General features: G+C 50.0%; 4 protein-coding genes across 4 annotated transcripts; all 4 read left to right on the forward strand.

Moving 5' to 3' along the window:
• Nucleotides 1–2,478: 2,478 nt before the first annotated feature.
• Nucleotides 2,479–2,783, forward strand: BCR38DRAFT_482070 (ribosomal protein S14; the record flags this gene model as incomplete). The annotated part of the gene is made up of 3 exons (XM_040863454.1): nt 2,479–2,540; nt 2,614–2,713; nt 2,775–2,783. 3 exons carry the CDS (start codon nt 2,479–2,481, stop codon nt 2,781–2,783), a joined length of 171 nt encoding a protein of 56 aa, XP_040718860.1.
• Nucleotides 2,784–4,211: 1,428 nt separating this feature from the next.
• BCR38DRAFT_482071 (uncharacterized protein) lies at nt 4,212–5,397 on the forward strand (the record flags this gene model as incomplete). Its single annotated transcript, XM_040863455.1, has 2 exons — nt 4,212–4,417; nt 4,671–5,397. 2 exons carry the CDS (start codon nt 4,212–4,214, stop codon nt 5,395–5,397), a joined length of 933 nt encoding a protein of 310 aa, XP_040718861.1.
• A 1,589-nt stretch (nt 5,398–6,986) lies between these two features.
• On the forward strand, nt 6,987–9,433 carry BCR38DRAFT_336420 (OPT oligopeptide transporter protein-domain-containing protein; the record flags this gene model as incomplete). The annotated part of the gene is made up of 2 exons (XM_040855454.1): nt 6,987–8,588; nt 8,657–9,433. 2 exons carry the CDS (start codon nt 6,987–6,989, stop codon nt 9,431–9,433), a joined length of 2,379 nt encoding a protein of 792 aa, XP_040718862.1.
• Nucleotides 9,434–14,855: 5,422 nt separating this feature from the next.
• Nucleotides 14,856–15,218, forward strand: BCR38DRAFT_482074 (uncharacterized protein; the record flags this gene model as incomplete). Its single annotated transcript, XM_040863456.1, has 2 exons — nt 14,856–15,122; nt 15,189–15,218. 2 exons carry the CDS (start codon nt 14,856–14,858, stop codon nt 15,216–15,218), a joined length of 297 nt encoding a protein of 98 aa, XP_040718863.1.
• Between the last annotated feature and the right edge of the window lie 748 nt (nt 15,219–15,966).

Below are 15,966 nucleotides of genomic sequence, written 5' to 3' on the forward strand. Positions count from 1 at the left end.
TGCTGAGGCCCAGTCAATTCGTCGTACCTGCTGAAACTTTAGTTGATTTGATCAGGGCAAGAAGGCTCTTGGTCTGTTATTCTTTCACCCTCCCGGATACTAAGGTTCTTTTGAGGATCTTGTTCTCCGTTGCCATCATCTTCACCTTAAACCTGCGGGCATACACTGCCCGTCGTCAATAGATAATGTCGAAGGCTAATGTTACGTTGCTGACGAGTTATATTTATTGCTGTTGAGACAAGTTCAACTTATCAATGCAATGAAATTACTCAATTCGTCTAACGTGAATGTACACCGAGCTGGCCACCCTTACATAACCTCGCATAGAAATTTTACGATAGTAAAACCACAACGCCGTAAATCAATTGAAACTACTCTGAATCTTCCTCTCCAGAAGATGGCAATGCGATCTTACAAGCTCGCGCATTATGCCCAGTCCCGTTGCAAATACCACAGCGCCTCGGACGCGTTTCAACACGCTTTGCGCGACCACCATTTCGGCGCTCTTCTTGCTGTATCTGCGTCGCCAACTCCCTAGAGTCCCGTAGGTCCTGTCCTTCTTGGAAAATAAGTGATTCTCCTTCCCGTAATTGCATTTTTTTAGTCCTCCGGCGCCGGCTTAGCATCTTATTTGCCTCTCGAAGCTCAGCGCACTCGACCCGTATGAGGGCGAGCTCGTGCATTATCATTTTTGCTCCCTTCGCAAACTGGTCGACAGCTGAGAAAATATTCGTCGGAGAGTTATTCTGATGCTCGGAGATGCGCTTTTTCAAAAAAGTAGACTGTGCATGAGCCTCTATCGGGTTCTGTGGCGTCTTTGATACCCACGGTCGGGTTGCGATTTCTGGGGAACCAACAGGCGTCGGGGTCCGTAATCGTACGTCCAGCTTTGAAATCACACTTTCTGGATTGAATGGAACAAGTCCTGCCCTTCGAAAGCCAGCTTGAACGTTTTTTCGCCGAAAACTGCAAAGAAGGCGTCTTTGAAGATAGGAAAGAAGTCCTCCTTCGCGATATGTGTTAGTGACCGGCGTATCAATTTCTCTACCATCTGGCCGTACACCCGCTTTAATGGACCGAAACAGGCCACGTCAAGTGGCTGGAGGATGTGAGATGAGTGCGGAGGCATACACAAAGTTACAATTTTGTGTTCTTTGCAATATAGCTCGAAATCGCCGGAAACGTGGCTCTCGTGACCGTCCAACACTAACAATCGATATATCCCGGACTTTCCATCTTTCGTACAATTATCGACGTGTTTAATAAATTCCATACCGATCTCGTTAGTCGTCCATCCTTTTGGACTAGGTCTAATTCTCCAATCTTTCGGAATGTTGTCGTCTTCGTACCAAGAAGAGAGGTGGTATCGGCCCGCAACAACGATGAACGGCGGCAGCGCCCAACCGGTAGACTGGACCGCTTGGATTACGGTAACCCATTCCCGGTTACCTTGCTGTATTGATTTCGGCCTGGCACGTCGTTCGGAGCTCGTAACTACTATATTGGTTGAGATCTTGCCCATCATAAACCCAGTCTCGTCGAAGTTGTAGATGTCCGACTCTTGGATACCGTATTTCGCGATAACATTCGCAACAAGCCGAAACCAATCTGCAATAAGCTTTGGATCTTCGCATTGGGCCCTTTGCTAATCGTAAGGACGGTTCCAACGAGTTTTCAACTCTTTGCGACGTGCGACGAACCTCGAGGCCCAGCGCGTTCCAATGGGCCCTGCGTTACATGTCGCGCGAATAGAATTTGCCATTACTTCCACATCAGCAATCCGGGGCGGAAACGCTCGTGCATATAAGTCCAGTATATGCTTGATAATGACCTCCTCTTCTAATTCTGTCATAGTTCGTGAATTGGGCAAAATATCGCGTCGGAAAGGTACGCCGTTTTTACGCGTTTGGAGGGTGCTTCGGGGGACTTGGTACGTTTTTGCCGCTTGTCGGAGACTAAGTTTTGGTCATTTTTGAGAGCTTGAAGGGCTAGCATGAAGTCTGCTTCGTTGTATGACTTTGCCATAATTGGTTGTTGAGAAAATCAAAGATTAAGTTGGCCGGTCGCGTTGGCGCATGAAAGTAGCCAGCTCGGTGTCATGGCCAGCTCGGTGTACATTCACGTTATTAAGAATTACAACTGTAAACTGTAAGTACCTGAACCGATCGCCTTTCCCCTGCATAGACCCCTGGGGAATAAGGGACGGGGAGTATTAGCGCAGGGGTAATGCAGATCATTTTAGACCAATTAAATGCGCCTGTCGGCAGCTTTATGGGGACCACGTCCTCAGGGCCAAACCCTCGTTCTAGTGAAGGGTCGTGCGCCAGGCCACAACTAATTTCGTAGCTAGCGGTCGAAACTTTGCAACCACCGTCACGAAGTTCGCGACGATTTAACGAGTGACACCCACCACCCACCGCCCATCGAAATCAATTGCCAAAGCTTTGACTAGCAGCATCACCCCTCGACGTCGCCATCATGTCTCACGAGTCAATCTGGGCCAGCCGCCCGCGCACCTATGGCAAGGGCTCTCGTCAGTGGTACGTCGATGGAGGATAAACCTGTTCGCTATTTTGACAAAATGCACAAATGCTAACAGAAAGTCTGCTCCAGCCGAGTTTGCACTCATAAAGCCGGTTTGATCCGCCGTTATGGACTCAACATCTGCCGTCAATGTTTCCGCGAAAAGTCGGCCGACATCGGTTTCGTCAAGGTACGGATGGATTACCTAGATACGTAAATCGCAATTTGTTCACGTACTGACGAATATATAGCACCGTTGATCGTTTTCGAGCTCCTCTCCCCACTTCTCTCCATACCACGCATGCATTGGACCCGCCGGACGTCATCTACGAGGGACGCGGTCGGCAGTGGCGTTATCGGATGGTTTTCCGGGTTGATTTCGCAAAAGATGCAGGCGTAGTGATAGCAGCAGGATCAGGCCAACAAGCAGTAAGAATAGAATCTTCACAATCTGAAGTTGCCAACAAGTACTTGCCTCCCGGAACCGAAGAATCTCCACGCTACGACTTGTCACTAGAGGTTTCCAGGGCTTCCCCGATCATGGCTTTTCTCTGGCGTGGGCGCTGCTATGAATCATCATGATGCCAGGTATTGTCTGAACAATAGTACGATAAACAAAATGTGTAGAGCAAGTAGCGGGTCCTAAGAACCCCAATGCGCGCTCAGAATTATATGATACAAGTTTGCATAAAGGAGAGCAGCACTGAATAGGCCCGCATGAACTACATTCCAGATGGAGTGTCCGGTCTGGATACTGATAAACGAGGTTGGAGTTTCACGTCCGATTAATACAAATTGATGTAAATTGCATAACTAAGATATCGTGTGTTAGCGTGATTAAACTGTTTGCTTGGCATTTCGAGTCGTGTGGTACCTCTTGAAAATACCCTACCTCAACACACTAACCTCAGGCTCTGAAGATTTCCTAGCATATTCCGTAGCTTTGCATACATAGCCTCATGCCCGTTTATATCGACAAATTGTGAGAATGGCATTTTCAATTTGTGGTACTTTTAAGTCAGCTCCTAATTCTCCCGCACTACCCCACATTGCTCGCGCTCGCGCCCCTGATAAGAGGCTATTCGGAGATCTTTGAAAGTACAACTATTTCTCTCCATGGACCTTGACATCTTCACAATCCCATTTTCTCGACATTATTGATAAACATTTGCAATGGATTGACGAATAACGAAGTCGGAGCGCTCTCAAGGGACTACTAAGGTCGAACCCCTCCAACGGGAGCGCAACGAGGGCAAAGTCAGCAGACACACGTTCAAGTGAGAAGTCAAGGGCCCATGCAGGTCATTGAAATCTCTCGCTACTTGGGGAAAATCCAGGAAAGAAACAGTGCTGCTATGCGTTGCAGTATCCGTCTGACCTTGGTCTGACTAACGGCATGTGTGCAAGAGCGATTTCCGGGCAAACCGCGTATCTAGCGACAATTCTGTACCGTGTTACGAACTGGCGAATCCGCGCTTGACCTCATACCTAGTTCAATTGTCTACTTTGAATTGCCCCCGAAATCGTCCAAGAGTCTAAGAGGCTGGTCGAGGCCTCCGGTCAACTTCGTAATAGCCGCCGATACCTGATGACTATCCCACCCTTGGTCCCTCTTCTCAAGACTTTGTTGGGCCACTCTCATAGGCGCAGTACTGCTTCTGCATGCATATTCGCTCGCAATGTGAGTTATGGCACCAGTTTCACTGCCGAAGCAGTGGCAGGAGGAGATCCAGACCAAAGTGAAACCTCGATGCCAGCTGAAAACCTTCATCTTGTATGTCACCGCAAGAGAAAATGGCAAGACGTTGGCGAAACTTCTCCCCCACGATGAAATTCTGACCACATACGGCGCCGTCACCTCCGAGTACCAAATTCTGACTAAGAGGACGAAGAAGTGACTTATTCTCTCTTCTCCTTGCCGACAGCGCCATGTTTCACCACATCGTAATGGAAATGCTAAGGCCTCCTTGGTTATCCAGGCGACACGCAGGTTCGGTGTGACAGGGACTCTTTGATGAATAACCTTGAACAAAATCTTCTCCCTCCCCCGTTTTCTTCACATTACACCCTATGACAACTGGGACAGGTAAATACGGATGCTCACGAGACCTGCGCCAAGGGATGTGAGGAACAAACCGAACACACAGTAGCAGACTGGATGACAAGCCCCATTTCCAAGTACCCAAGCTCCCGCGGAAAGCAGTTTGGGATGATCTAGAAGCCGAGCAGAAGGCATTCTACGACTTGCTCGAAAAGAAACTGCAGCTCACATTGAGCCGCTACCTCAAACCTGGCACGGTGCGCAAGAACTGCAACCACATGTTCACCATGCTCCTCCGTTTACGCCAGGCATCTGGCCAACCCCACCTCATCAAGAATCATGGACTTCCAGACGGAGCAGAGCTTGATCGCGAGATAATGGGCTCGCCGTTGAGTTCGACGACGGAGTCATCGAGAGTTATTCGACTGCAAGACGAGTTACAAAGCCCAAAATGCGACGAGGTAACGGAGAACCCCATCATCATCTATACATTTGGTAATTATTTCTCGCGCATGATGGAGGCCAAGCAGCTTGCTATTGAGGTCAATGGTGCACATGGGGCGGAGACGTTTTGTTTCAAAGATACCGTGCGTCCGAAACACACCCTCGTTGGTTTCTTTGTCACTGTTACTTGGTCAATGCCCACAGGCTCGATACCTCTGTGTCTGACACCAGCTAGGATGGATGATAGCTCCAATGACGATCAGTATTTAATCGGAGGACAATATGATCCTGCGGATGAATACGATATGGCAGGCGCTACCTTTATGTCTGGCGATGACAAGGGGGGGCAGGGGGACGACAATGGGCTTCTGCTTACCAAGTATGTGTAGGCATCGCCAGATAGCAGCCATCGACCAGGACAACTGCTAGAGACGACTCTTGACAATGGTACACTACCGTCTTTGGGATCCGTCTGGAGACAGGCGACCAAATATATAACCTGTCGCTAAGGGCAGTTCTATAGAATCGGACGAGCTTAGGGAGAAGGTTGAATCTGAATGCGACCTTGTTACACGAAATCTCGCCATGGTCACTTTCCTAGTCAAGCGAAAGAGGCGGACGGCAAGACGGCGGTCAAATCTAGAAGGGGGTGAAACGGAGTGATGAAGCCACGGAGGAGCAGGAGCAGGAGAAGAAGATGAAGAAGAGGACGAAGGAGAAGACATTAATCACCATGGCAGCGCTAAATAAAGAAAGCTCAAGAAACGCAGCGGCTAACGCTAAGTATCTGAAGTGGTTCATAGATAACCAGCGCCAAGGTCGACAAGACCATGGAGTGCTCCGCGAGACACGTGAGAAGAAGCCACGGGGGAAAACACTTGTCTTCAGCGATTTTACCTCATTTTTCGACCTGATGGAGTTTCTCGTCCACGACGAATGATTTACATACGTACGCTACGACGGAAGCATGAATCTTAACGAGCGACGATATCGTCAAGGCATTCAGGGAGAAAAGCAAGGTCAAGTTCATGCTGATCGGGCTTAAGGTGGGTAATGTATGATTAAGCCTCACGGCAGCCAGCCAGGTCATCCTCCTCGAGCCCTTTTGGAACCCTTTCGTGTAAGAATAGGCCATATGTCGTGTACAGCGCATCGGCCAGAAAAGGTAGTTGACGGTGCACCACATCTTGATCACTGGGACCATTGAGGACCTTATCCTGTAGACACAGGACATGAAGTGAAATTTTTCCAGCGTAGCCTCAGCAAGGATGGTATGGAGAGCATAAGCCGGCTATCTATTCAAGATCTGAAGTCTCTCTTCGGGTGTAAGTGAGACATAGACAGATAATCGTTGTACATATTCACGTGCCCCTCTTTCGCTATTCAGCAGTTTTTACCACCAAACATACAGGATAGACTCGTCCGGACCACGAAAATTTCGGACATGTCTTTCAGAGATACGGCTAAGGTACTGTACGCTGGACCCTGGACCTGCCCAGACCTGCCAGAAGGTGACACTCGAGTCCACACTGAGCACGCCATGGTAGGATTATCCAGCGAGGATTCGCCCAGGTTCCGGAATGGCAAAAAAGGGTTTTGTACATTCGGGGATAAAGCTTATCTATTACTAAATACGTATCTATTTCCCGTCGCTGGAACGAACGGCATCGAATTGCGCCATATTGGAGCTCCATATCGGGAGACGAATATGACGAGCAATATTCCCCCAAGAGGACGGCGACGACGCCTTGAAGAGCACGGCATGGTATTCATGAGAAATATTTGATTTTGTGATCAGCAAGCACATATGTTGGTGTTCGCCTCGCTCAAGAGGTGAACCAGGCACAAGCCAAACTCTATCTTGGACTTACCTCCTGCCTGCCACCTTGTAGTGTTGTTTACCTCGAAACTCACGCGGGGTTCAGACTTTCCGTTGCTGTTTCCATCTAGCATTTTGGTTTATCATTTGCCATTTGCTATGGCCCACGACGCAACTCGTATTGAAAGCCTGCAAGGGCGATATGTCTCGAGCAGCTCATCCACAAACGATGTCGACGTCGTGGGAGAGTCTGCGGCGGTCACGGCCACAGGAAAATCGGCCAGAAAGGCTGAATCAGACGTGGAAAAGCCGCCGTTCTTGTTTACAGTCGGTAACGGAGCCGAGTGCGAGGAGGAAGCTATTCCCGAGGACGATGCACGGGTGGCGACGCTGCCAGCCTACGTCCGCCGTGTCGTCAGTCTGACTGACAACCCTGACCTGCCCGTCTTCACTTTCCGCTACTTCGTGTTGGCACTGTTGTTCGTCATCCCAGGTGCTTTCTTGTCCATGATGAGCCACTTTCGCACCACGTCGGCCCCCTACTCCATCTTCTTCGTCCAGATCGCCTGCAGTTATGTTGGAGACTGGTGGGCCAAGACTCTGCCGGGCTGGCATGTGTGTGTACCTGGAACCAAATGGGGCTTCAGCTTGAACCCGGGGCCCTTTTCTGTCAAGGAGCATGTCCTTGTTGTTCTCACGGCTGCGTCGGGTGCCACTTATAACCTCGGCTACACCCCCATCTCTATGGCCGAACTCTACTTCAACGAGACGGTACATCCTGCCTTGGCCATCTTCTTCATGTGGGGAATCGTCTGGACGGGTTATTCCTTCGCCGCCATTGCTCGTCAATTTTTGATCTACGATCCCCAGTACCCCTGGTTCCAAGCTCTTTGCCAGACTGCCCTCTTTGAAACGCAGAAGAAGCAGCGCGACAGCCCTTCACCCCAGAGCCGCAAGCAGACCAAGGTCTTCTGGCTCGTTCTCATCGCCGTCATCCTGTGGCAGTTTCTGCCCGAGTACGTCTTTCCAATGCTGGGTTCAATGGCTCTCCTTTGCTGGGTTGCCCCCAACAATCCCACAGCCAACTTTATCGGTGCTGGCTTTGGCGGCATGGGTTTACTGAATTTGTCTTTCGATTGGTCTACGATCAGCACCAATTACAGCATCTTCCTGACGCCATGGTGGACCCAGGTGGTCACTTTTGTCGCCTTCGTCTGCAACTGCTGGCTGCTTCTGCCCCTGGCTAAATGGGGCGGCCTGGGTGCGTGGCACCATAAGCTCATGTCGAACCGCTTCTTCCTCGGCAACGGTACCAGCTATCCAGTCGATGCATTGCTAACCCCGGAAATTGGCTTCAACGAGACGGCCTACCAGGAGCTCGGTCCCGTCTATGTTGGTACCCAGGTGCTATGGGGCATGTTTTTCGATTATGCCGCATACACATCAGCCATCGTCTGGATGGCCCTCTTTGGTTTCAAAGAAATAAAGGGGAGCTTCGCCAAGCTGTGGGCTCGCCGTAAGGCTACGACCAAAATTACCGAGCAATATCACGATCAGCTTAACATCATCCAAAGGTCTTATCCAGAGGTGCCCGCCTGGTGGTTTCTCGCCCTTTTTGCTGCCTCCTTCGTCTCTCTGCTTGCCATAGTTGCTACCAATAGTCTCTACATCCCCGTGTACACCTATTTTGTTGCCGTTGCCACCGGGGCTATCATGGTTGTTCCCTTAGGTTGGCTCTATGCTCTTTCCAACTTCCAGCTAGTATGTATATTTCCCCTCTAGGCTCTGGCCCTCGAGTACCATCAGCATGACGCTAACTACCCTCGCAGCCCATCGGTACAGTGAACGAACTTCTATATGGCATCATGGTTAACGCTGTTTCCGGTCACAAAAATCCAGCAGGAGCCACTGTCTATAGCTCCATCGCCGGGAACGCGTGGTACCGGGCTCAGTACAACCTGCAAGACATGAAGATCGGGCACTTCATGCACATGCCACCACGCGCTGTCTTCTTCAGTCAGATATTTGGCTCCTTAATAGGTATTCCCATCAACTATGGCGTCGTCAGGTGGATCCTAACAACAAAGCGAGCCTACCTCACCGGCGGTGAGGTTGATCCCACCCATCAGTGGACCGCGCAGTCTCTCACAAGCAATCTGACAATGGGAGTGCAGTATGTCCTAATTGGTCCACTACGATTGTTCCAAGGGCACATATACACGCCAGTGCCCTACGGATTCCTGGTCGGTGCTTTGGCACCCCTGGCGCTGTGGCTATTGCACAAGAAGTTCCCCAAGATGTCGTTCAACTTATTCAACACCACCATCTTCTTCAGCCATCTGGCAAATTTCTACGGTAATATCAGCACTGGCTACGTCTCGAGCTTCCTCGGCGGATTTTTTGTTATGTACTGGGCATACCGGAAGCGTTACGAGCTGTGGGCTCGCTGGAACTATATCCTCGCTGCCGCCTTTGACGCGGGTTTCAACTTCAATATGCTGCTCATCTTCTTGTTCTTTGGCAGTGGCAAGGTTACAACTATGCCAAATTGGTGGGGTAACGAGGTGACGAGTAGTGAGAGGTGCTTTGCACTTGATAGTGAGTAGACAAGATTAGACAACAGACTTCACGGTACCCTGATAATTGAATATGATCACCGCCTAGAACCATGTCCATCAGTGCACCTAGGGCTATATTGAGCAACGCTGAGCTTCGTATGATATGTTCTTGCCAGTCAAAATGAGGAGCAAATAATTATCCCTGACATCATTTCGGGAACAACTCACTGCAACGCAACGGCCATTCAAATACCGGCGCGTATGTGTACAGATAACGTGTCGCCTATTAAGCCGGTTAACGTAGTTATAGAGGACCTTTTCTTCGGCTTTAGTAAGTTACTTATTAAACCCTCCTCGTAGTTTAATAGTAACGGCTTACTAGACGCGGTATCGTAATATTATATACGAATAAGCTATAGTAGCTTATAAGCCCTAGTAGCCGGATAGCCCTTAGCCTAGCTAAAGGTTAGAAATATATAAATAGGTTATTATAATCCCTCTAATTAGAGAAGGGGTAGCGATTAATTTATTATAATAGACCCTCCTATATTAGACAGCTAGGGACCTTCAGGTCACTAGTATCCGGCTTCTCTCTAGCACCCTCGTCCTTCACTCTATACTTAAATACCCGTGACACGTAAAGTCTCGCGTGGGACACTGAATATACGCGTAAGTTGCGCGAGGCTTTCCTTAGGGTTAGTCTACGTATAGCGTATAGCGTATAGCGTCCTATATTTTTAAATCTATCGCAATCGAAAAATATTTTGATTGTCGGCTGGTGTAGTTGGTCACTTCGCTGGTAGATCAGTCCCGATTTGAGCCTCGCCCACTTGGGTCGGTGACGAGTCGCGGGTTCGAATCTCGCAGCTGACACACAAGGGGGTTTAGTCAACCCTTACGGCGCACTGCCCACCTTGTTGACTTCGCCTACCTAGCGATAATAGGGAGATTGGTGCAGTTTAGGATTACGAGCATCCTAGCCAGTCGACCGTCAAGCACTACGTCGGCGGAATATAACTCGACAGCCGGTCCAGAATTCGAATCGTTAATCCGACCCCTTATCGGACCCCCTCTCGCCGCGATTCTTGCGAGCGTCTAGACCACGTTACGGTCTATCCACTTGAGCGTATGGTTGAGATGTATACGCTCGACGAGAACCCCAATTAGCAGATACTACGACTTGTCGCGACAAAAAATAGTCGAGCATCTTCTGCACATCAGCAGCATCCCACCCCTGAGGACAAATTTAAGTGCCACATTACCACACTTATCGGTAGTTCAGGCAGGGGTTGTAGCACAGACTTAGGGAGGGACAGGAGGTTTAGTAGTCGTTTGGCTACAAGTTTACCTGTATAACCGCCCGACGCGGCTTAAGGGCCCGCTATATCATCTATAGCTCCTTAAGGGAGTACTTGTAGAGGTACCGAGGGTTAACACCTATGGCGTATTTAATAAAAAAATATTTTGATTTAGTAGAGATGTGTGGGATTGAGCGCCACGGTTATGCCCTAGGCCGAAGGTGTCGAATATCACGTGTGTCCAATCGAGTAGTCAGCAGTGCGTAAGATTGTATATAAATGAGGTGTGTTCTTGTCTGTCTGTCTTCTTGTCAGGGTACGGCCTGGACCGAAGGCGATAGTACAGAGTGAAGGGGAGAAATAGGCGTGTCCCCCTGGTGGTCACCTGGTGTTCACTGGTGGTCACTTGGTGATGGCAGGTAGGGGTATCCACAGTCGTTTTATTGATCTCTCCCCTCTCTATCTTCCTCCGTCTCGACTCCTTACTTATAGCCAGCCGAGGTTCTCTGTTGGATTCTGGATGTTTGCTTCCGCATGTCTGTGTTCCTTCGACTTCGGCCAACATCTTGGATAGCGGCTCTTTATCTGCAACCAAGCGATTCCCTATCCGCTGCAAACGGCTTCAACAGCTCTCATTCGCCACAAACGACTTCCTTCCTGGTGGAAGCCGGCCCGCCTCGGATGACACTTGTGGCTCTGACACTTCTGTTCTCGCGAACTCCCGTTGCTCTGCCTTTTATAGATGCTTTAGAACATGTCGGTAACTTTGGTGTTACTTTTGAGAAGAGGGGTTCCTTTCGCCTTCTGAACTTTAAGTGACAATAGTCTTCTCTAGTGCCATATTATTTCTGAACCTAGGAACCAGGTGCCCTATCTGACAGAAGGCGGTGTAGCGGCAATTGCACTAGTGGGGTCAAAACCCTTCCTCATAGATAAAATAGCTACACAGAAGACACAACAGAGCAGATAGATAGATCAATCAACAGAGGATCTACGCAGAGTCATCAATAGAGGATTGAATCCCTCAAGATGTGGTTGTTTGAAGATAAGTCCGTCGTGAAATAGGCCAAATCGGTGTCCAGCACCAACTTACGTAAATGAGCTCAAGCGAATCCGAAATAAGTGGGGTGTGGCACGGCTAAGGGCGGCGCGTGCCTGAACGCGTATCCTTCAGCGAAAAGATCGCCCAAGCTCCAACTACTTGGTGGCTCAAGCGTTTCTAGCGAGCCACCTCTTAACAGAGGTGGGGGAAATAATCTGGGACAGACGCGCTTGGACAATATGCGAAAATACGCGTTTTACCACCAAAATACCATATTTCCAAGTGCCTTCAACACCTGTATTTTTCCTACTAGTAAACCGATAACCTGAAATTTTTGCAGATGGGCAATTAACGTCCCCTAAGGGGCTTAATAGCGCCAGAATGCACTTGATTCGCGAGCAGCGAGTCGGTGCACTACGTAATAGTAGTACTACCACTACTACCACCACTACTACTGCCACCACAACTTCCAGTAATACTACTCCTACACCAATTAGCTATTCCGTACGCGCCCTCGCCGCCAGGGCAAAGGATGGCGCCAGCAAGTCATCTATCCATCGCCAACTTCAGGCCCTTCGCCATGGCCTTCCTTACTATGGCTTACAACGCGCGCGCGGCCGGCCCCGCGCCCTTACGGATGAAGAAGATCGCGCCCTCGTCGATTACTGCTTAATTCTTCAGCGTGGCGCCTTCCCTGCTATCAAGTCTATGGTTAAGGCCGCTGCCGATGAACTCCGATCGCATCGAACGCCGCCGATGCCGCCGCTATCACCGAAAACGATGGTCGCGTGGTGGAGGGATCACCCAGAGCTCACCATTAACAAAACCGAGGCGAAGGACCTCAAGCGGCTAAAGCCCGAAGAGCAGTATGAATACATTGAAGAGTTCTTCCATCTCCGGCAGCGTACTATGTTAGAGCATAAGATATCTCCATCAGATGACTGGAATGCTGACGAGACCGGTATCCGAATCGGCTACGTTGCCGGCAATACGGAAGTAGTTGAAGTCAAGTACGTTGTTCAAGAGAGGCCGGTTATCGCTGACTTGCCAACCGCGAATCTGGTACTGTTATTGGCGGCGGATCGGCCATGGGCGAGATTATTCCACCCTACTGCATCTTCAAGACTTGGCCACTTATGGACTGGGCCGCAGCACTTGGCGATGGCCACACTCGGTTCACAAGGTCAGAAAACGGCTTTTCTAGCAAAGAAATACAGCTTGACTACCTACGGCACTTCAATCAGCACTTGTTTCGCAGCTCCCCGACCTTCCAAGCCACCGGATTCACTCTACAGAAGTGGTTTGGCTGTAACGAGTGCGGCGAGACCCCCGATGGCAGATTTAGTGATCCCGAACGCGAAGGGGGCATGAGGACTATGGGAAACAACTTACGGAAGTATCGGCTACTCTCACTCGACGGCTTTACGGGCCATATCTCACTCGAGGCCGGTGCATATTGCCTACAATTCGACATTATTCTACTCTTCATGCCATCTCACTCGACTCACTTCCTACAGCCCTGCGATGTGGCCGTATTCAGCGTTATGAAGTGGAAGCACCAAGAGATTCTACAACAACACATCCGGCAAGGCGGTCTACGGTTCAACCGTACAGACTTCGTCTACAACCTTCATAAGATCTACTATGGCGCCTTTACGCGCCACAACATGATGAAGGGCTTCGAAGTGCTACCCTCACAATCCACATATTGTACTAGATGAACTCAAGAGACGCGCCCACCAAATGCGGCCAATTGCTTCATCCGTCGCTACTTCCGCCAGCCAACCGCTACAGCAGGGCCAAGGAAGCTTCTCAGTACTTGATGAACCGCCACACCAAGGTCCCTAACCTACTACTAAGCTCGCCCTCACGTGAAGCCATAAGACTGGTTGCCGATATGACTGATGAAGCCATGGTATTGAAAAGGGCTAACGATCAACAACAGAAGCGTCAACTCGATCAGAAAGAGCGATACAATAACCGTGGCAAGCGCGTAATTCGTCAAGCCGGCCGGTCTCGTCTATACCAGTGTAACCCACGCCGAACTACAAGAATATGCTGACGAACTCACACGTACGGAAGCCAACAAGGTTGTACACAAAGAGAAGGCACAAATGCGGAAGATCATACGTGAAGAGGAAGCGCAGTTGAAGGCCAAATGGCGCGCAGAAGTAAAGGGCACCATGAAATGGAAGGACTGGCTACAGTACATCGGCCGCGCGGATGACTTGATCCCCTTCAGCAGCAGTCACCCACTATGGACCGAGCCCAAACAGCCCCCTACGGCTACCTTCACAGTTGGCACATCACGGCAGAACATAGGCCCTTGGCTAAAGCGGCCGCTTCGAGATTACAGGCCCCTAGGCGGCAGCGACTGCGAGGTTGATGACAATTCCAGTACAGAATCGTTGGACATTGTATGCGGTCGTACACCGGCCAGTCCACTACAGAAGAGGGGCAAGCGGAAGCGGCCGGTTAGCGATATAAGGGATGAGTTCGACTCTGACCCTAAAGAGGAGGATAACGAGGTATCAAACGGCAGTGACGACACTGAGGAGGTACCAAGCAGCCCTCCGTTGCCGAGTGCTGTAAGATTTATTAGCCAATATGGCGGCCAGGCGGCCTTGACGCCTTGGAACCCACTGCCGAGGGGGTATGGTGGTGCGACAGCGAGCCAAGGAGGTAGTTAGCAAGGAGGTGAATATGTTGTATTTTTAGCTATAGCGGTCTCATCAAATACAGCAATTTGTAAACCTTAGCGATTTCGACCATTTTTGTCCAAAGTCCATACTTGATTGCGGGTATACAGTATAGTTGTAGCAAACGCCCTGAGGTTGACGGCTCATCTAGTCGTTGATTTACTGTAGAGAAATCAAGACGCACGGACCCCTCTGTCCCAGATTATTTCCCCCATCTCTGTTAAGAGGTGGCTCGCTAGAAACGCTTGAGCCACCAAGTAAGTGCTTTCCAGGAAGCCAGCCTGGCAATTGTAAACAATTTAATGTTGCGATTCGGGAATGGCGTTCATCGCATGACTAAATTCCCCGCTGCCGTTCGAACTCCTCTTCCTGACACTGCCTACTTTTCTAGTAGGCTAGGCTTGTCCTCGTCCTCACATTTCCAATCCGCAATGGCGCTCAAGGCACAGAAAGTCCCACCTGCCCCTCCCAGGCCGAAGCCAAACCCAACTCCAAGGACAGTAGGACAATTGCCGCAGAGTCTCCGAGCGCCGCCACCGAAACGAGTCGACTTATCGAGTCCCGCCTACAAGCAGGCCTCCAAGAAATATGTCAACTTCATGATTGCAATGCCCATTTTACTAGTCACCTCCTACTTTTTGTTCGACCGCCTCATCGTGGGAAATGAAGCCAAGACCCTCCACAAGCTCCCAACCGATGTTAAGAGCAAGGGCTGAGGTTCGCTTGCTTCCCACTACCGTTGCTGAAAACTCACATATGGACAGGGTCATTGCATAGAACACTCCGAGGCCTGATAGTGGACGTCGTTCCCTGCTTGGTCGTCTTGGCCCCAAGACAACATTTGTCCCGCCGGATTGGTACCGATCAACGCAGGCAAATGAATTCAACAGAGTTCCCATTTGGAACTCAAAACAGGAGGATGTGTGACCCAGTCGGTATTGTGAGGAAGTGCCTGCTAGAAACGGTGGCCACATCTTCTGGATTTGGTCAGGTTCAATGGAAAGGACGATCCGTCTCGGCACTGGAAGATGGGTTTATCGTTTGTGCTGAAGCATCTTGGTGCTGGCATATTCGACGCATCCAGAACGCCGCCATTCTGAAATGCTAGTCCTGTGAGTCGGTCGATAAAGTACGCCGTATGGGATGAGGAGGCTTCATTATCGGGACATCTAGCATGACTCGTTATAGTCACATCATATCATAGGCATGCGGGAATTTTGGAAGGTCATTTAGAACTTGGAAGTATATTAGGTGCTCTTTGAGAGGTGGGGAGAAATACACATCCAGCCTAGCTTGTATCAGCGTTTCTCCAGTTCCCGGACAGGGAGTTGAGTCTCACCGTCTACCAGTTTCGGCGACGTCCACACCAACACAGAAGACAGCACACTATGATTATTCCCAGGGCCCCTCCGACAGCTCCAAGGATGACTTTTACGTCAACGACCGTGCCCGCACTCCCGTCATAAGGTACATATGAACTGTTGTCGCGTTTCATTAGGTTCGGGAACCGATCCAACACATCGTTGATTAACTCATTCGAGG

This window comes from Pseudomassariella vexata (assembly GCF_002105095.1).
Source record: "Pseudomassariella vexata strain CBS 129021 chromosome Unknown BCR38scaffold_3, whole genome shotgun sequence".
NCBI classification, from domain to species: domain Eukaryota; kingdom Fungi; phylum Ascomycota; class Sordariomycetes; order Amphisphaeriales; family Pseudomassariaceae; genus Pseudomassariella; species Pseudomassariella vexata.